The sequence below is a fragment of the Battus philenor genome, unplaced genomic scaffold (assembly GCF_028537555.1).
Source record: "Battus philenor isolate CCGP_79_NKW_IND1 unplaced genomic scaffold, ilBatPhil1.0.hap1 SCAF_13, whole genome shotgun sequence".
In the NCBI taxonomy this organism is placed as follows: Eukaryota; Metazoa; Arthropoda; class Insecta; order Lepidoptera; family Papilionidae; genus Battus; species Battus philenor.
In genome coordinates this window covers 10,463,529-10,485,954 of record NW_027181675.1, presented here as the reverse complement: position 1 = coordinate 10,485,954, position 22,426 = coordinate 10,463,529, and the positions used below count along the sequence as shown (strand labels likewise).

At 32.9% G+C, this 22,426-nt stretch overlaps 1 protein-coding gene across 1 annotated transcript; it reads left to right on the top strand.

The window, feature by feature from the left end:
- Nucleotides 1-244: 244 nt before the first annotated feature.
- LOC137933577 (G protein-coupled receptor 88-like) lies at nucleotides 245-8,953 on the top strand. The gene is made up of 3 exons (XM_068777577.1): nucleotides 245-382; nucleotides 7,060-7,278; nucleotides 7,853-8,953. The coding sequence occupies exons 1-3, from the start codon at nucleotides 245-247 to the stop codon at nucleotides 8,951-8,953; spliced, it is 1,458 nt and encodes a 485-aa protein (XP_068633678.1).
- The last annotated feature ends 13,473 nt before the right edge of the window (nucleotides 8,954-22,426 follow it).

Genomic DNA, 22,426 nt, shown 5'->3' with positions numbered 1-22,426 from the left:
AAAAATGTCACTAGAGGTTACAGAAACGGAGGCTATAGCAAAATCCATGCACAAACTTCTTGCCCAGACATCTTGCAAATAAAACCTCTAAAACTTTTCTTTTTATTTCAGAAATTTACGATAAAAGATGCTATGGAGTCCAGCTGCGGCAGTAAGATGACGAATTCGTGGACAATGGAATTATTCGAAAAACAATCTTGGAAGGGATAAAGATCAGAGAGAAAAGGACAAGACAGAGATTAATATGGAGGTGAACGGGACGGAGTCGCGAGGCGAGGAGGCGGCGATAGCACTGGCGTTGAGCGTAGCCGTCACCGTCATCTCCGCCGTTGGCTTGCTGCTTAATGCTTACATTTTGTTTATCATTGTCATAACTAAACAGGTAAGGAAGCCATATGTGTCTGTATTAAAAAAGGAATTGATTTATTCATATAATTATAATCATCATTGTCATATCAGTCAATAGAAGCTCCCAAAGATCGGCACTGTGACGGGTCATGCGATGTGCAAGGGACACATCAGGGCTCAGACAAACAATTCTTCATGCTACTTCGGTGATCTGCGGATCTCGGATAAAATCAATAAATAAGTAAACCGGTTATTTATTTACTTTTTTCTATTTTTCAGCAACTTATGTAAAGGCGGATTTAATAGATTATAGGCAGAACAATCCGTAGGCAGGTGTATAAATCTTATAGAAAGTTCATTAATAATATAGCATATATACAATAATATATGCTATAAACATGTATTATTGTATATATGCTATTGTATATAATGCTATGTATTGTATATAAACACGATAAATACTATATTTATTATGTAATTACTAATAAATATATATTTTAATAGGAGGCTAAAAATAGCCATAGATTAGACGTACATTATACACTGTATAATTCGCAATTAGATATAGTTACCACGATTCATCCGCTAACGGTGCCAAACCTTCTTTTTAAACATTAATCGGTTAACTGACTCTAATTCCAGGGGGAAAAATTTATTCTAAATCAGAAATTTGGACAGAAAAATAAGAATGAACAAAGTCAGATTTGTTAGAAGTACACAGTAATAAAATATTATTTGACGATCATAGATTTCTCTTATGTTTTGAGTCAAGGAATTGCCAGCAAAGGGTTAAGTAGGAAGGTGAAGTATTAAATATAAATAAAAAATAGTGAGTAGTGAAGGAACGCAAATTTTTTTCGCTCGCGGATAAGTATTTTATCATGTTGTGGAAAGACTGATATCCATTAGATCTAGAATGAAATTAATCTTCCACCGAACGCGCAGCAAAAAGTAAAACGAGGCACATGTCGTACTTTTTACAACAATCAATTTATCAATTTTTACCTTTGTTGATATAAATTGACTAAAAACAAGTAGAAAGCGAACAAAATATATAAATATACAAAGTAAGTAGTTGTAAAAGCTTTAAAGGAATAAATTTGTGGCACATTCATCAACAATCTTTAAATATTTTATACCAATTTTCAAACTACCATTATAAAGTAATTACTCGGAAATAAGTTACATTAATTTATTATTTATATTGAAATGCGGAAGGCACATACTTTTTTATCCCTTATAAGTGATGCATTTGACCACTATCTTGCCTGATATTGAACGATAACGAGGTCTACGATGGTACAGGCTGTCCTAGAAGAAACCTATTTACTTCTGTTTTGAAGTCTCCTAAGTTATAATTGGCTGGAAACAACGATATCGCTGTAGGCACTTTGAAAGTATTAGCAAATGGCTTAGTGCGGATGAAAGGAATTTCAACCGTGTGTGAATGTCGTGAATCCGTGCGTCTTGGTGTGCGATGGATGAAAGGAGATGGGGAATTAATTGGTGTAATTCCGCTGCACACTCTCCAAAATGCAGAATACCGAAAAATTGACAACTTTTGCGCGCACCAAAGCATCGCTACCAATCAGACTCTTTTCTATATAGGGCTCAAAGCTTCTAACTAGTTCTATGCCGATCCATCCCACAGATGGCTACAGTATTCTAGCCATGACCAGACATGTGCGATATACATACCTCAAAGCTGTCCTGGTTTAAAACACTGGCGAACCTTCCTCAGAGCATCTTATATTATTATTATAGCTTTTTAGTAGCTAATTTAGCTATAAACTACCTAAAGTTGAGATTCGATGTTAGTGAAATACCTGGCAGTTGGAGATGATCTATCACCGATATTAATACATTTTGGAAAGTCGGAGGCAGTTGAAAGGGGCTCCGTTTTGCGGTAAACATGCACGGCGTTAAACTAGATCAAATTGACCTTGCCCCATTCGGAGACTTCCTGTAAGGAATGTTTTACATGGTCAACTAGGGCCTCCCTGTGAGACTGAATATGTGCTCCTCCGGCTTGTGGATCAAATACATAATTTTCTGTAAGTGTGCTGTGACATCTACCAGTGTCTGCAGGACAGATCGTAAACAATATTTAATTTCAATATGTAGTTATCCGAACTTTTATAACATTTTTTCTCACTGTATCATCATTTATGTCGTTATTTATTATTTGTAAAACCATTGATTTTGGGAGAGACTGTATATGTATGAGATACTTTCAAGCCTTTAAAGTTTATACATTTATAACCTATATCATCATTTTTACGCAAATTTTGAAAAAAAAAATATTTATTAATAAAAAAATAATGGTAATTGAAAATAGCAATTAATCATTCCCAATGAAAGTGTTATAAATATGTAAATTGTTGAAAAGTTTGATGCTAATTTCGAATAATTGCAGTTAGTACATATTATGTGAGCTGTAGTCCAAGGTTTACACATTAAATAGACATATTTGGAGTACTTTATTGATATTTTTTTTACAAAACTACCGGCAAACTTGTCGCTGAAATGTTCGAATAGACACCAGGTATGCAATTTAATTCAAACAAACTGCGAACACAATAAATACTTTTTTTTTTAAAGTGACAGATCAAATAAAACCTTCTTTGCAAGTCCGGTAACAGCAGGTGTCCGAAAATTAATATCGTAAGTTGTAGGACAGTACGCACACTTGAAGGTTGAAGCACCTTGGAAGATAGATCACACACCGTGGTCACCGACGAAAACAGATTACTGACATGCGATATAACGGGCAGATTATCCTTTTTTAGTGATAAAAGCGTTACTGGAGTTTCACCCGCTAGTGACAGCTGTAGTGATCCTTCTGAAAATTCGATGTTATCAACCGATTGAGTCGTTATTCCGTACTTACAAGGACTCTCGAATCGCAACGCTAAAGGCTTGTCAAGTGACAAGTCTCTTCAAAGAATATCAGCACAAAGACTCGATTTCATCGAGTTAATAAATCTTTCTTTAGGCAATTTATATTCTTTAATAAAAGCATCTCAAAAAATGTTCAGAAAGCTACTGTTGCTAGATTTGAAAAAAATGTCAAGGAACGTTTGAAAATATGAGCTGAGTTCTTTCGACTGTTTTCCTCAGGTCTGTTGTATTTCATCCGAGCAACATTTCGATTAACTTGTCGACAAGAAATTTATTCATCATAGATTGTCTAGAGAATTAAAAACGAACTTGTCTTGACGGCCTCTCAATTCGATGGGTTTTTTAACTTTCTGCTAAGGATCTCGATAAGTCTTTAAGCGTGGATATTAGAAAGTATTTTTTGGGTTGGGAAAATGGAATAGTCTGGATGAGTAAAAGATACTCAACGCTCTGGGGAAAGGATAAGGTTATGCGCTTCTTATGGATTCCCTTCCACTAAGTCCCCTCTGTGGTCGTGCTTCCGTACGTTACGTACGTTTTGTAGGTGCCAGTCCATACTGTACCAAGGTACATTCCGGTGGAAAGCTTATTGCCCCCGGCTACACGAAAGAGTCTTAAGCGGCTCCAGTGCTCTATCTTCTCAACATCGGTCAAGCTATAAACCTTAACTAGCAAATTAACGATAACCAAAAAAAATTATTACTAGCGCATTACATCGGAGTTTGTATTATTTTTTTATTATTAATTTTTCGTGTTCTTTGTAGCTTCTATGTCCTGCAAGAAAAAAAAACATTTGTTTTTCAATCAGCAATAGTCGCGTAATTTAGAAATGTCATTGTGAGGTATGCACTTATTGATGTGATGATATGCTGTACAGTTATCATATACTAGATATACCTCGCCAGCTTAGTGTAGCGTAAAATACAGAGAAAAATATTAAATTTTGTTATCTACCAAACACCCTATCGAATGAAATTTCGTGAAATTTGCAAAAGAAACATTTCTAGTAAAATTCAAGTCCTTAGAACTTTACTGCAAATAGGTGCAAACCTCATGTATATTAAATGTAGATGGATATTAAAAGTATAAAAATACAATATAAAGTACATGCATATATGTAAGAGGCAGTTACGTGGACGTGAAAGAGAGTTTGTTTTTACATTTTTATTATATTTTACGGACTATAAATGCAAATAATGTGAAATAAAAATTTCCTTATTCATAAACTAGAAATTTTCGCCTGAAAAGCCAACAGTTGTGTAAGATACAGTTGTAAACAGTAAATACAATGATTAAAAAACTTTGCCGCTTAAAGTATTTAAATTATGCAATGAACTTTTTTGTAATCAGCGAAACGTAAAATTAATTTTCCGCTTATAAACTTGTATAACTTTGTACAGACAAAGTACATTAATATGTAATGAACATGTCAGCTATTTCTATATCTTGGCATTTTAAACCAAATACATATCATTTTTATTGTAAAGAACTCACAAAGGATATGTTTTATTCTTTTTTGTCTTTGTGTACATTTATCAAAGAGCATATTTTATCCTCATGAATCTATTCTTTGGTCGCTCGTGTATTCTGTTTGTTCTGCTACATTGCGGAAATTAAAATTGTTAAGGGAAACATTTAAAAAAAAAACATCATTTTGCAACATTCGGCTTCGTTTTTTTTACAACTGATACCTCAATCTTATGTTTGATATGATTTATATCAACCTTATAACCATCCATATAAAATTTGGTCACTAGATAGTAAGACATGTAAGCGAATCAGTAAATAATTCCTGTGGTTATCATTGATAGTTTGAATTTCAAATTCCAAAGTTTCAATTTTTTAAAACTTTGATTACATTTCTTATTAATCTTAATATGAGATGACCCATCTGGGTCTGTCACCTGTTCGGATAACAAATATCCCAGCCCAGAGAAGAACAGGCTAAAGGAAATAAGCGTGACTATGTATTTTTGAAAAAAAATTAAAATTATATACTCAAATAACATTGAAATAGCCTGGAGGGAAACACATCATTCTCAACGTATGCTATATTCTATGAAATCATTTACAGAGTACACAAACGATTTCGGCAATTTTTTTAGAATCTAAAAACACGAATTTTGTTAACAACATCTGGGACATTATTGTAAAAGTGTTTTTATTATTTATATACATTGACCATAAACAGATTTACTAATTCGATGAATTATAATCTTACGTACATCAGACAGTGAGATACATCTAATAATTATTTCTTGGTGTTACATCAAAATAGTTTTATACCGTTTACAGTATTAAATAATTACACTCTTAAATAAATTTTATTACCATAAACATCGTAAATAACGTAATTTCCGCTTGAAATTAACTCCGAGCCGTACAAAGCGTGCGCGTATTTACAACGATGAATAAACTAACAATGCACAAAGGTGGACTGTTCGCTTGAATTATGTGCTGCGTAAATGGGTAATTTGTTTTCAGTGAAACAAAACTACTTATGGTTTAATGTTAATCAAAATACACTTAGTTAATCCAAAAAATAGGTTAAAGATTGATTCGAAATGATATCGAAGTACTATTCCTCCATCGGACAACAAGACGTACGGTTTCACGACGTCCGCATACAGTTGTAATCAATTCCATCCGCACTAAAAGTTTCGCTACTACTTTTATTATGCGAACAGCCAAGGAGTAGAACAACCTACCAGCCTCATTGTTTCCAGCCAATTAGTGTCTTAGTAGACTTCAAGAAACGAATGAATAGGTTTCATTTGGACCGGCATCTACCATCGTTTAACATCAAGCGAGACAGGAGTTAAATGTTTGCCTTTATATAAATAATATTAGATAAAAAAGTAATGCTTATGTATTAAATGTTATTGTTTTTTAATATCAGAGCATTTACTGAAAATACTTGTTTAAAATACCTTACATTTTATAAAGGTAGCGAAAGGAAATACGTTGTTACGTAGATACGTTTTAAAAAATATTAGAAATATAGAGCAATCGTTGTACATGTAACCATTAAATTAAACATTGGTCGCACGCATCACTTATTGAAAAAAGTTATTTGACTTAAAAATATTTTTATTTCCAATTTAGAGATTTAGTACGGTGGTTTGGTCCGAGGCTCTTTGAAGAAGATTTTTGGCATCGATTATTAGACGAATTATTTCAATAATAACATTTCATTTATTCCAAAATTAAAATTCAAGAAATCCAAACGCCGGTCAGTATTAATTAAACAATTTCTGTAAGAAGTCTTTTCATCGTGGCGATTTTGTTAAAACAAATCATCAAAAAAATTACAGACCCAACTAAGTTTCTTGTTATTTCAGTGGGTGGTGTGTTTCGAACTGACATAAACTTAATTTTAAGCTGTATTAATAATGATTTTAATATCATATAATAAAGCTGTATTGACTCTGACTTCGATCTTTAGGTAAAGCTTATGCCTTGCAGTGGGGGTTTATCGGCTGATATGATGATTTGAAAGAATTATCAACAAATGCTGTCACTAATTATTAACTACATTTTAAAAAATTATGAAGAACTAAAACAAATTGAGAACTAAAACAAATGTTTTTAATACTTAAAATCAATTCGTAAGCTTAGTATTTTTTTATTTATTTTCGAATAAAAATAGCTATTTCTTCATAAAAAAACATTATTATAATTACTTGCTCGCAAAAAATTTAAATTTTCAAAAATGATTCCAAATATCAAGGAGCTTGACCACCCTTGGTATAGTTAATCCAAAAAGCTTGAAATAATTTAAATGAGTTCTAAATAATGATCCGATTGCAGCAAGCATCCGCGTCGTCGGTGCTTTTGGTGCATCTAGGTGCAGTGGGTGCTTTAGCCAGCGGTGCTTCGCTGTGCGGCGGCGGGGGCGCATGCGCATGTGGTGTACTGCTGCAAGCGTTGCATCCGTTGCAGCTGTGGACCGTGTGCGGCTTGCACGCCGATCGAGCGGCCGCCATTGCAGCACCACTGCATTACGCCGCCATTGTCTCTGCACGGAAGGTGCTATCTTTGTCAAAATTACTCGTTTTCATTCTTACGTCATTAAAACTAACAGATTGGATTTGTTACACATTTGTTTTTAATTGCCAAGGCGAATACAGTACTATATAAAAGATACATATAGAATATAGGTATGTTTAATGTTTAACTTTTTTGTCTCCAACAAATCCAAAATTATCAATATTTTTGTTTTCAATCATAATTGAAATTAAAATAAATATTGTACAAATTTAGAGATATGTGAAATAAATATTTTGTAATCAGTACAAATTTATATTCGGCAATACCTTCTTTACCATATTAGATATATTTTTGTCATCAACCGGTTTTTTTTGTGTTTTTAAATTTTGCAATTATCAAAATACTTTTTTCAATTGTTCATAATGTTGATCAACAAGAATATTAACTTTTCCTTTGCATATATTCTCTGCATAGTATATAAAGTTCTTCTTTTCATCTGTTTTCAACACAACATGGTTATTACAAAATTATAAATTTAATTAAAATCCTACCCCACAAATAGTTAAAATTCGATTAAAATTTTTAAAAATGTTATTGTGTTATTTGATTATAGGTACTTTTCTGTCTCGTGGGAGGATGGATGGCTACCGCGGTTCTCTTAACCCCGTTGGCAGCAGCCCGGCCGCCCTTAACGTATAACACGGGGCTTGGAATATGCACACCCGACTGCGGCGCTGGCCCTTCAGCGCTGGGATTCTGTATTCTGTACGCCGTCTTGACGCTGTTACTGCCTACCGTATTGGTTCTAGTCTGTAGTTTAAAAATTCTACGTATTGCCCGCTACCATCGCCATCGGATCGCAGCGGCCATCTATGAAGTAACTTTATCGGCGCAAGTGACGGTAACACATCAGCGAAACCCGTTTTCTCCGCCGCCCCCACCAAGACGCCGTGCACTATCTGCTGTTCTACAACCACTTGGTTCACTAGCTTTACTTTACTTTCCATATTACTGCATTTTAATTTGGCCTGCCGTGGCCGTACCTCCTCAACTCTTAGCGGCTTTATCTGCCACTCTCCTTGCCGCAGCACCTCCGGTCAATGGTCTTTTGTATGGAATCCGAAGTAGAGCTCTCAGGGAATCCCTTCGGAATTATAGAAGAAAGCGAATGACGAAGAGTGAAGTGACACAAGAGATTCAGGCACGGACGCCTAGTGCGTGCGGATCTAGAAGACCGTCGCTGTCCGCAGGATCGGGTTGTATAAGGCCTCCGACTACAAGGAGATTGTCTGATGCGGCAGCAATGGGATCGAGAGGGGCTGAAAGACCGGCTCAGCGAGCTGCCTCGTGCAACATGTTGCAAGATTCGCAAGAAGAGGAATATCCACGCCCAAGGGCTTCGGCTATACCGATGATTCGCGCGCCTCCTCACGTGGTTCTGGGCAGAGCTTTGGGTCTTGAAGAAGGTGTAAGCAGAGATCGAAGACGTCGTCAATCGCCTCGCATAACTGTCACTCGGGCGATGTCAGACGAAAGTGACTCGCCGACGCGTCGTCCGCTCTGTCGGCAACAATCGCGGTCAAGCGGAGCACTTCTCGGTACAATGACTTATTCACGAGCTCTCAAGGAGAACATTCAGCTCGACAACCCAGCTGATGAACAGTTTCTGCTCTCTTGGCCTCAACACGCTCATGTCAAACATGAGGTTTTATAAAACGGGTATATCTTAGATTAAGTCTTGCTTTTAATGATGCGTACAAAGACAATAAACAAGCGCGTGCAGTTCGAAGTCGAGTTCAATACGTTGTTCTGTTGATCTTATTTTTAATGCTTTTTATCAACGCCACTCGACATTTCCGACCAAACTGTGACCAAATATTAATGTATCCTATCTCTATTTTCTACTATCGTAGACATAATAATTTATCTTACAGGGTTCCTCCATATCGTTAGCTTTACCTACTGAAGTATTACTCTAGAGCGTACTCCTAAAACTATCAAAAATATTCCATAGTTTTAAGAAAATTTGATGAGATTATTAAATTTATTTATTTTTTGTTATATAATTTTCTCAAAGTATATTTATATTAACTGAATGTTAAAAAGAAATGTCAGCAAATAGAAATGTAGAATGTTCGAAATAGAATTACAATGCACCGAACTAGTCAGCATAATGAACTGTAATGTAAGTTTGTTATATATAACGCAACGCTTTTATAACATCGCCGCCGTCCAGATCGTGGAAAATGTGTACTTTAATCTTGTTTTTTTTTTAAATATTGTTTATGAAGCAATCTTGTGGATTTACACTTTCTTATAGGTATTTGAGCAATATGTGATTGCTGTATCAAAGATAATATGTTGTATCGAACTCTGTATTTGGTTAACGCCTTATTGGAAGATGTTAATAGAGTAATATGTAGATTAAATGTTAATGTCGTGACAAATTGTTTAAATAATGTTTATATAGTAATTAATAGCTGAAAATAAAATTAACAGAGAAACGGAAGAAAAAAGCGATTGGCAAAATACTTTTCCGTAGTAGTGTAATGTAGAAAAGAAATTTCTAAATTTAGTTTCACTTGTTGAGTGGTTCAAGCATATTTCTGTGACATTCCAATATTGATGTAAATGGTATAAAATGTAGCGCCTGTTCGTGTAAACATTTAAGCCTAATTTTTGAGATAATTCAATGTCTTGTGAATGAATATATGTTGAATATACCGCTTTATTAATGTAATAAGAAAGATTATATTGAAAACAAATACCAAAAGATATTTTAAGTCGTTAAATAATAATAAATGTCTAAAAAAGATTAGTGATATTCTATACAAAAATGTTTCATCGATATTTCCTTTTTTAATCATTGGTTACTTCACTACATCTTGAATATTTTTTAAATATTTATTTTTATACTTCTATCTTTATGATATAGAAAGGAATAATGTAAACTTTAGTAATTTTGTTATGTTTATAGAATATCACATTTTTAAAGAATTGTTAATCTAGTCAAAGAGCTGTTGTTTATAACTAAAGTGTTAATCAGATTTAAAGTTTAAGAAAATAATAAAATATCAAATAAACAAACTGTCTTTATTTCGCAAAGTTATTAGAACTTAGTGAGTCTCTGTGACTTAAAATATCACTTAAGATTACTGTGTATTCCTGTTAATGATGATGTTGAGATATAAAAATAGTGAATCGTCAACGTCCCTCTACTTAGCTTCCTCTGGTAGTCGATGTAGTAATTTTTAAAATTGATAACTTATAAAATCAATCGTCAAACCAATGACGTGTTTGTATAAGCTGAAGTATCAATTTCAACTGGTCAATGTGAACACGGTTTTACATATTATATGATATATTTGGACATCGATGAAGCATTATTTTCTAAACATGCATGCAATGTTATCGTAACATCGGTTTCGTGCTTCTGCTGTACATATTTATAACTAGACATAGGACGTCCACAGCTGGACCTACGACTTCCTCATATATTTTCAATATAACAGGATGTAAGCGGCCTTCATCCAGTGTCTTCCAACGATCTTATCAATATTTTATTTCCTCCCTGCTGGAGGTCGTCTTACGGTGTATGGTCCACTTCTAGAAACTTAAAAGCTCTGCGGTCATCTGTTCTGCGCGCTTTGCGGCTGATACTTCAACTTGCCAATCAGCTGGGCTATGACATATTTTCTCTATTCTACTTATTCCTTAGGATGTCAAATTCTGATTTTTGACCTAATTATTCAGTATCATACTACAATGAACTCAGGCCATCAGGACAGGAAGTATTAGGTCTATGTGCAGGAGTATAGACTCAAGCTGCTTAAAATCACTACTAGTCTATCTCCATCTGTCTGGAATTTGTGATCAAGTATTTCGGATTTATTACTCAGAGAAGTACCGCTAACGTGGATATACTGATGATCACCAGAAAATTAGAGGGCAATAGGTGACTTGAACACCACTATATACATCGCATATACATGGTCACCAATCAAAATTGAGTGCCTCATACGGCGGAACCTATTGGGAGATTTACACGGCTCTCCTAATTGGGAAGAAAGACGCATGTAAGAGACTCACCATTATGCTTTGTGAAGGTTAATAGAATTAATTTTTAATTTACTTTATTAAACATAGCTTTAAAATCTTACGTAATTACCGATAATACTGAAATCGGTGTTAATACATATTAGAAATGAATATTTCAGGAATTGAATTGACATACTACGGCGCCCATTAGTAGTAACATTGACCGTAGTCCGGTTTCAAATTGTCAAATGTAAATTCTTCTCATCTTATGGTAGGAAGTGTTTCATTATAAACGGTAGGAAGCGCTAGCTTTACTTTTTTGTTTCATGAAGAAATTCTACATGGGATACACTTCTGTTGCATTGGCAGCGAAATAGTTAAGCCGGACTTCCTCCAGCTAAAACCTCTCAGTTCCCCTTCAGATACCTTTCATCAAAACTACAGAAACGTTTTCGCATATTACCGTAATTATGGCAGTTTTACCCTATATAAATCAAAGTCTAAGGCTAGCCACAATAAAATTGGGGTAGTATGAGAGATAGTTCCCATCGAAAGCAAACTGAAAGGTTTTGAATTGTGAATTGAAGATTTTATTGTAAGATTTATCCACAAAAAAGCGCAAAAATAGCATATAATTCTCATTGTCAGATAACCAGTGCAATTTTGAATCTCAAAAGCAACGTTAATCAATATAACTTAAAGAAAAATCAAAAACTTTTCTTTGAAACCACTTTTTATTACTGTCACGTCTGCGAACGGACGTGATTGAAATAAAATATTAGGTATGAATAGATCATTTGTTTTTATTATATTTATCATCGTATTCAATATTCAAACAAATCTGTAATGAAATTTCTATAAACTTGACAAATTATTAAAAATTAATTATCATAGAAATCTTTGGGTTGATTACTGAATCGATTAATAGAAACGTAATGACATTCATTGTTAACTTCTGAGGAATTATTCCAAATTTGTTGTTAGATTTTTGTTAATATGTTCATGTGAAAAAAAACAGAGACATTTCTGTAATATAAAATTATAAATATAGTCTCAATGTGATATTAAAAAAATAAAAAGAAGGTAAAATAACATGTGCTGAAATATTTGAGATCATATATTTTTACTCTATAAGTAAAGGTCAATGCCCGGCTTTAAAACACAAATAGTTTCGATAAAAGCATCTCGAGCAATTCAAGCATTTTTCTATGTAAAAGTACTTAGATTATTTGTATTTTTACGTATTATAATTTTATAAATTTGTTTGAAATAAAGGCCGGGTAAATTACTTTCTCATTTTATCCTTCATTTAAAATCATTAAGCGGATTTACAGATTTCGAATTGGCGTGAAATTTCTGCCAAATACAATTTTAAATGAACGTTTTGTAATCTATTAGTCAACGAATTATGTTTAAATGAAATTGTAATAATAATAGAAACAGTGAAAATTATTTATAGTTTTGTTATTCATGTTTCTATGGGATGTAACATATAATACCTTGAATGTCAAATTAACAGAATTTTTCATCATCGTTATCATCATTATATCAGCCATGTAACGCAGGCTTTCCTGTAGAACCGATACAAAACGACCTGTAACCAGCGACTTCCGACGATCTACAAAAATCGTCTGTTCATCATGTAGGTGGGCGAATTTAAGACCCCAACGGCCACCTGTAATACGCTTTATGAGGTCTGTCTCCGGCCTCTTCATTTGTTTTTCATAACTTCTCTATATTATTTTTAAAATAACAGATTATTGTCAACAGCAAGAAATGCAGACATCTTATCAATTTAAACTAGAAACAGTATCGCTCTTCTAGACCCTTCACGACGTCATTATAAATTTTAATAGCTATTATAAATTTTAACTAGTCTGGAAAGTTTTCTTTCTAACCTTAAGACTTTTCGAGATAAGCAATGAAATATTCTTTCTCTTATGATTAAAATAATCAAAAAATTTATATCATGGTGAAAAAAATCGTGTGGTGAATATAATTTTATTTCTAGCATGTAATGATTTTGTAAGAGTAAAATCAAAGAGAACAAAAAAAAAAACAAAGAATCATAATCGTAAATTATAATTTCATATTTCAAGTTAGATTATTATTTTACATACGATAATACATGTTAAAACAGAGTCATATTAAATCAGCGTGACTGCAATGTAAAATCGCGCATTTCTTGAGTGTTGTGAACACATATATTAAACAATCGATTGTTAAAAGTAATTATTTAAACAGTAGGTCCACTGCGTTAATGAGATTGATGACAGATTGCTGCGTGTATGTCACAAGATTTCAATTTTTCTATATTTTTATTATTTTTATATGAGGGATAATATATAACGTACCAACGAGAGAGCGGATTTAATTTTTGCACTATACATACTGTCTACGAAATTAGTGAAATCACTCGCAACTGATGGCTTCAGTTACAATAAAATGCGACAATAACCTCTTTCGTAAAATAAAATAAGCAATTCGCCTAATACGTAATTTCACTCACATTTATAGTCGTTCTTAAAAGCCAACGTTATTTACGGCGCATTTGCGATAATTGAAGTAGTCTTTTAACTTTTTAGTATTTACGAGTTACAATTTTAAAGAGGATTGATGCATTGCTTTTAAATTTATTCCGGCGACAACTTTAACTACAATATAACCAGTGTTAGACAGACGCCTTACAAAAACAAAAATTGATACTTTCTTTCTAAGAGTTAATGTATCTAAAAGACACTTTTTATAATAAACAAGACATAGAAACAGTCACAAATAAGATAAGTTTTCTACTTATAATCTTTGAGGATACATTGGAATTTTTTAGTTGAAAAATATGATGAAATATATACATCAACTTGTTATGGTCTGCCTTAAATAACACAGCGTCCAAATTACAAGAAGTAAGTCAATAAGATGACTACAATCAGTAGTCTTATCAGAAATTTAAACCCAATTTACCGATTCCACAAGGTCCTAAAATAGTGATGTATTTGTTAGTATTGAAATTATATTCATCACACGATTATTTTTACCATTATATATATTATAAAAATTTAATCGAGTACAACAAAAATACTGAAGAAAGAATAGAAATCGTACCGAAATAAAGCTCCTTTGCATGAAGAGACAAATGACCTTTTCCTTCGCCGTCTATGGTATTGAGACGCGGACAATCAAGGCCGCACCCTAACATAAAATCAATGTCAGTTAAATGTGGTGCTGGCGCAGTATAATGTAGATACCTACCCACTGTACAACAGTTTCAATATTTAAAGAGTTAAAAATATAGAGCTTTGTCGACAGACCTGCTTGCAATGTGCATACGTGGATGTTTAAGGTACTCTATTCTGAGAGGAGGTCGAGGTTATGTTGTATTCCTCTTTGCGCAGCGTGTCCGTTACCGGTAACTCCAACTCCAACCTTTTATTAGCGACTTCTACAAATTTGAACATATCCCTGATGAAGAGGATATTAAACCCACCTATAATTTTTTTTGTAAATCTTCTGTATTTGCACTAGATACAGTGCCTTCTCGGGGAAAGACAAGGTGTTGTGAGATTCCTATTCATTAAAACTCCAGCGGTAGTCGTCTTCCTTATCTTTGAAGGCGCTTCTGGACCTCCTGTGGAACCCTGCGGGTGCTACTCAGAATTGTACTAAGGTGCATCCTGGGGTCAAACCGAAGCTCCTCCAGCATTCTCTGCACCATCAAAAAATTTCTTCCCGCTACTACTCCTTGCGAATTGGCTTTATATGGACGACGAAGGCCCCACCCTAAAAACCCGCAGTTCCGACGCACTTTCCGCACGCTTTTTATGTCAGATAGGAGACATCGTATCTATATACCAATAATATATAAATATAAAAGTTGAAAACTATGTGTGACCTGACCTAACCTAATAATATTAATATATTTATTATTATTTCATAGACCATTAACAGTTTTGTAAGGTACCTTCTCAATTTCAATTACCGCTAAGTATGCTAAAAATGTTTTAGCACTATACTGAGAGTCGTAGGACAGATTTGTGTTTTTAAATATGATTATTTTAAATGTAATAAACGGTGCATGGAAGGGTGGTGCACATGCCGATTTCTCAGTCACGATTTTGCTATGGTCGAGCAAGCATCGCCTATTCACCGTCGGGCATTTTTTATAGTTGTGATTTTTATGAAACTGCTCGTCGACAAATTTTGTTCATTCTTCGATGTTCGATGAATAAGTGATAGACCGAGTGTAAATTTAATTTGTTCCTAGGTGCAGAGATTGCACGCAATTGCTGTGGCAATGAACACCTCACAGCCAGGGCTCTGTCGATCTTCAAGGACTCCCGAAGACATTAAATTTTTTGCAAGCATTTAATGTGAAAAACTACGACTTTCATTACGCTGAGGAGCCACCCTACTAGGACTTCCCAGATCGATTATTAATGAAATTTTAATAATGATTTGAAGTTCCATCCATTTATAGTTCAAATTTTTCAAGGATTGAAAAAAGTGATTTAATTTTTGTTAAACGATGTTGGAGGCTTTCTAAAATCCTATTCTCTGGTGCGACGAATCTCATCTTCCTTTAGACAACCACGTGGACAAGCAAAACTGCCGTTACTGGTCTCCAAGAACCTGCAACCCTCGACTGAAACATTAAAAATATTATCCAGGAATGGGACAATTGGACCATTTTCTTTTCAAAGATGTTCGAAGCCAGGCAACGAATATCAACAGAGAGAATTAAAGACACATATAAAATTTCATTTAAGTATAAAAACATGAGTCTGTTTTCAGTCTGGTTTTCTAACAGGCGCTTCTAAGTCATCTCTAATTTAATTTAAAATAAACGTATATTAAAATTACACTGTAATACATAGTTAGAAAATTATTTTATTAAGTCGAATAAATAAATTTATGTATTAAGGTTGATTGTTAAATTAGTTAAGGTACAAACTGCAAACGTTTATTTTATATCCGTTTAATACAATTTCTTGTTTTATTTAGTTACTAACGTTTAGATATAAGCTAGCATAATTATGGCCAGGGTTGTGTTATACTGTGTCGAATAAATTTTATGTAAGTTTATATTATGTATAGCTATTAGAAGGCTTTTTAATTAAGTAAATAAATAAAATTTCACATTCATTGGTCAGTAAAATCGATGAATATTATTGTAATATGAACTTTAAATATTCTGATCTTTAACAAGTGAAGTTGACCTCTTAGCCGATCATAATGAATTGTTATACAATATTAAATAGCTCGACCTTGCCTCGCCGATATAGAATGAACAGTTGTAATTTGACATTGACATGAACCCAATTCCCATGATGAATTATAAATAACGGAAGTTCTGCTGGTTACACGCGACTAGTGAAGCGATATTACCTTGTTATAAACCAGAATACAAGTAACCAAAATGTTTTTAACTAATTGCTTCTATAACAGACACAAAATAAAAAGAGAGTTAAACCCTCTACATATCACTTTGAGACTGAGCGTCATAAGATCGTCAAAAGATCATGTTTCCTGGACGAGCCAACTATAGATAGTTTATATTTTGGCTTTATAAACATAGTTTCGTATATATGAGAATGGTAGTAAAATTCATAATATTTTAAAAGCGTAACATTAAAAGAAGAGTATAAACAATTTATGATATACAAACCGAACAAATAATTTATAATTATGATTCCATTAAGTAATAGTTTTTAATGCATTTCTTATATTATACACCTGTTCATTTCTACAGACACCAATAATTATAAACATTATATCGTTGAAGTAATAAACATTCAAGTCGACATAATAATGAAATACAATAACATCAAAATTTTATTCCTATTTTACACTAAGATTTTCGTAATATTAAGATTGATTTTATACAATTACAAAAACTATACATCAGGATGAAATGTGCATAGAACTTGAAACATTTAACATTTTTAAACAAGACCAATATTTAAATGTCGAGATCTATGTTCATAAATTTTGTTGGCGGCCTAACTGTTGAACCGTCAGTGGATTGTCATTTTTATCAAATAAGATAAATACAATAACGCATCGTTATTTCAGCCCATAGACGGCCAAAGCAGGTTTAGGTTTAGGTTTCTATAAGAATACATACCATAATTGTGTTGCTTGGCAGGAGAAATAGCAATCGCAGTGTGGATTATGGTGCTACTGCTCATTCTCTATTTGTAAGCAGTGGCAATCCTAATTAATGCATAAGGCGTGAATTATATAAGACTCTATATCTCGAGAATGGAACCCGTGACCTACGATCGCAAATTATAATCCTTTACCGCCGGGCTACCATAGCCACTGACAACGCATGAATTTGTCTTATTTGACAGTTTCAACGCGACGCGAATATAATTGCTGGCTGAACTGACAATATAACCGCCCCTCATTAGGCAACGTCGTGTGACATGTATAACGCTTTACTAAACAACAGTGTCACTCCCAACTGAATATACATACACATTCAAAGCGATATTCGGATTACCCAAAGCAAATGACATTCAAATTTTATGTTAATGTTCGATTGAGTAAGAAGAATATATAACAGTTTTGTTTTTGATACGCCGCGTTGTTGTTACATTGGATTAAAATATAAAATTTGTTGTTGCTTTGATATTCTTTGAATTTCAGCAATTATTTTACAGATGTTTTATTTTGTGCGAGGTGATTGGGATAAAGACGTTCATCTGACTTGCTGTCAATGAATGAATTTTGTTCAAAAATATACGGTTTCGGAAATAATAAATAATGTGATGATAATAAAGTGAGAAAAATTGCCATACTATACATTCACCTATTTAAAGTTTTTACAGCTGTAAATAATCACCATGTGTATAAAATGTGACATATTTCATCTCTTTATATAAATATAAAGTTGAATGTATTTTTGTAATTGCTTAACGTAAAACTGAAGCGCGAGTCCATCATGTCAGTAATTTTTTTTTATTTTTTTTTGTTAAGGCTCTTATGGGGGAAAAACAATTAATTAGAAGGGAAATAATATACACTCAGAGAACATAGGACAGTAATTTTTTATTCATGAAATCTGACAGACACCAAAAGGCATGTAAATTTAAATAGGGATTTATAGAAAAAAAGCTAAAATATTTGACTATTACGTTCTTCCTGTTTTACTATATAGAAAACTTGGATTACCAACAAAGAAGTCGTAAGTAAAACAGGGTGGCTCAGAAGATATTAGAGAAGTTGGTGGATGCCATTCTATAGGACAGGCAGAGTCAGTGATATCGATCTTAGTATGGCAAGACTTAAATGGAACTGCGTCTGCTACGTTGTTTCATTTTAAATCTTTAAAAACTGGTTGTAACATTTTATTACAGTGTAAGCGATTTTAAGTACTAATACAGCTATGAGTGAATTGCTCTAACTACTGTATTAAGAATATTTGTGAAAAAAGTGATCGCAAAAGATCTTTTAGTTTATTATAGACTCTTTTCTAATAAGGGCAAAAAAATTAAAAAGAATTCTTTGTATGGATTATTGCATATTAAAATTAACTACTGTTTATTATCTGTTCCTGCAGATTTTTATATTGCCAGAAGTTATTTGTCTGTCGCATTTCAATAGAGTTTCAGAATGATCACTGTAACCACAACTAATCACTTCTTGCATATTATTATCTATATATGTTACCATATCATTCATTTATGTTCCTTAATAATTCAACGACTATTACACCAAGGCTAAGCAATATTCGATGTTTTTAATAACATATTAAAGTAATCGGTTACAAAGTTAGATTTATACCAAAAGAGATAATTTATCGTTAAACCTATTCTCCCAAAATAATTTAGAGAAAGAGAGAGACAGTTTACATCAACAGAAAGAGATATGTTATAGTATAGCCAACTTAATTATAATAGGCAGAGATCCTGTACTTTTCACAGAAATAACATTAAAAAATATCTTTTAATATGAATAGGCATGGAAATAAGGCAGCAGTCGAAATTACAACACGGAAGAAATCGATTACGTTACGTCGCATACGTGCCGTGAATTCCCAAACGCATGATCCACATTCAAAGCTTCCTAGAGAATTGTTCATCATATGTACGTAATCAACATCATATATAATAAAAATAGGTAAAATACTTACTGGGTTAAATACATAGCACAAGACAAGCACCTTCACTTATCTATCAACTATTCACCATTATTGAGCTATGTCGGTGATCTTCTTACATCTATGATTTGATCCTGGAACGAAGCTCTGAGCATAACCTTGACAATTGCTCTCTGGATAATCTTGAGCATTCTTGACCTTAAACCCTATAGTTTACCTTAGGGGTACCGAGGAGTACGTCTCAGATTCATAGGTCATCATTGGCATCACACACTGGTCAAGGACCTATCTGTCTTCAGACATTGTAGTATTAAACAATTTTTATCTAATGGTAGTTTTCTTATCCCCATGTAGTTAGGTATTTTGACTCGGCGAAGCTTTGCAGTTCTGTTTTAGCATAAAACATACTTTTGGTATTCGTTCTAAAATCTAATTTCATAATTATTATAATCTTATGATTAATAAAGAATTCTTTCTCATAAAGGATTTTTAGAGGATCTTTTACAAAGAGGTACATTGTTCTCAAAAGCGTAAACCTGTACTAGGCATTAATATTATATTGAATCAGAGGTTTTGTAAACGATGTGTCAAAACAGAAAAGGTACTACATAAAGAAATGTATTAAGCGTTTCAAACAACGCAGTCGAAAAGAAAAGTGAGAAAACCAAGCACTATAAATCTATTTATCATTGATAAATCCTTCGATCGTGTCGACAGAGCGGTTGCCCGTTTACGGCTACGTTCTCTTTTATTAAGTTTAAAAAACTCTCTCAAGCTTTCCTCTGTCCATCTTTCGTTATATTCTATATAGATATAATAATGTTATTAAGCAAAAATCATTTTTTTTATTTAATATTCTTTATTGTATACGCTAGGATACTTATGAATTGTTTCATAATAATAAACAAAAAAGTACAATGGATGGTTTAATCACACGATGCAATCTCTTACAGAAAACTATAATATGGAAACAGTAAAAGTATAAATAATGGGTAGTTAACGTGTATAAAACATACATAAACATACATAGACATACATACGTAAATATACATACTTATACATCATATATAATTATAATGAATAAGGTATAATACATATTATAAATGTAATACAATAAAAAATAAAAACATCAAATTGATTTGGATTGCCTTTGCCTTAGAAAGAATAAAGAAAGGAATGCGCCGGTATTTTTAATTTCAGATTCTCTGATGATCACAAAGACCAATCATGTTATACTATAATGCTTAAAGCTATCTTCTTAACTGTTAAATTTATTTCTGTTTATGTTAATATGTCAGAATAGTAATGTATGTAATTTGGTACGTTTACATCAAAAAGACGATAAGTTTTTCCCAAGTATTCAATTTTCACCAATTGGAAATCCATACAAAAGGCTGTACAATAGTTCTATGTTAAGCGGTGAATGGACGAAAGAAAATCAAAATTTCAACACAGGCGAAGTCAATTACGTCTTATAATAAAAGCCGGTACGTGAGAAGAATGTTAACAGCGTGATTTTGTAACGCTCTCCTGATCGGTTTCACTGCACTGAGAATAGGCTTTGTAGAACCTTCTTTTACGCGAAAATAACGATTTCTGATATACAATATCGTAAAATACATATAAAGTTAATTTATTTTTTGTCAAGAATAAATATTGTCTCACGTTAAATTTCATATAAAAATGTTTAAGGTAAAATTATATAAAAATAAGTGACAGGGTTTTTCAATACTTATAGTGTTATAAGTAAAATTTATTTATTGTTCTGTGAATGAATGATATATTGAAAACAGATTAGATTCATTAATTTTATAGTAACGTTTTGATTTATGTGTACATTTTGCTTTAACAAAACTACACTAATATGAAGCAAATTCTGCCATATTTTTATGAAATATTCCTTCATCATTATCAGTTGATAGACGGATCACCTCGGTGATTGGTCTGGCGCTGCCCGTATTTAGCAACTTTCCTCAGCATATTTAAGTCATCGGTCCATCTAGTGGGGTGCAAACCCACGCCGCTCCTAACTACCCTTACTTATTACTTAAACTCTAAATAAAATTATAAGATTACAAATAAATGTAGATGATAAAATTAAGTCAAAATTGTACATGATTTCTTAAAGTTTTTTTTTATATTATAACGATCGTGATTTGTCTTTGAGATTGATACAAAAATGAGGAGATCCGTAGAAGAACTAACCGATAAAGTCCCGTGGATTCGCAAATTTAAATGACTTGGGAAGGTCACATAGTGGGTAGACCAGATGCCCTCTAAGGTCTTTCTATTATGAGGTTGAGGACACGGACCAGCAAGCTCCGCGAAGGACGTCAACGCGCAAAATGGACAGACCTTTTTAAGGTCTTCGGAAAGAGCTGGATGCAGGACGATTAAAACAAGTCCTTTTCAAAATGTAATCATGATTATTTATTATCTGGTATAATAATATATCTGGTATAAGTAAGTAGCATAAAGATGAAGTTAGAATAAAAAAAATATATGTCGAACACAATACCATATAAAAATTAACAATTCGTTAACAAGATATATGAATTTAGTTTAGTCATCACTAATGGTTTTAGTTAAATTATTTTTACCTTTACAAGATAGATTAAAACGTAAGAAAAATTACATTACTCTGTAAAGACAAGTCAACGATTTTGAATTAACTCGATGAAGCAGCATCGTTTACAAAGATAAAGCACGAAACCCGTAGATCTTGGCAATAGATAAAAGAACGACTGTTTTAATAAAATTCAAAACGAATGCTTACGTTTGCGTGTAAAAAAACAGTACTAGTTAAAATAAAAGGAATCTTTAATAAAGAACGTTAATAGTCGTCGATAGAGATGTAAATTATAATAATAATGAAACTAAGGTAAATTACAGAAAACTGTGATATATATACATGTACAGGAGGGAAAATAGAATAAATAGGTGCAACTGCATTGAATCGTGAAAGGAAAAGAATAAAATGATAGATCATGTGAGGAATGTAAAACGAGTATGAAAATAATAAAAGAAAGTAAAAAAAATAATGAATAA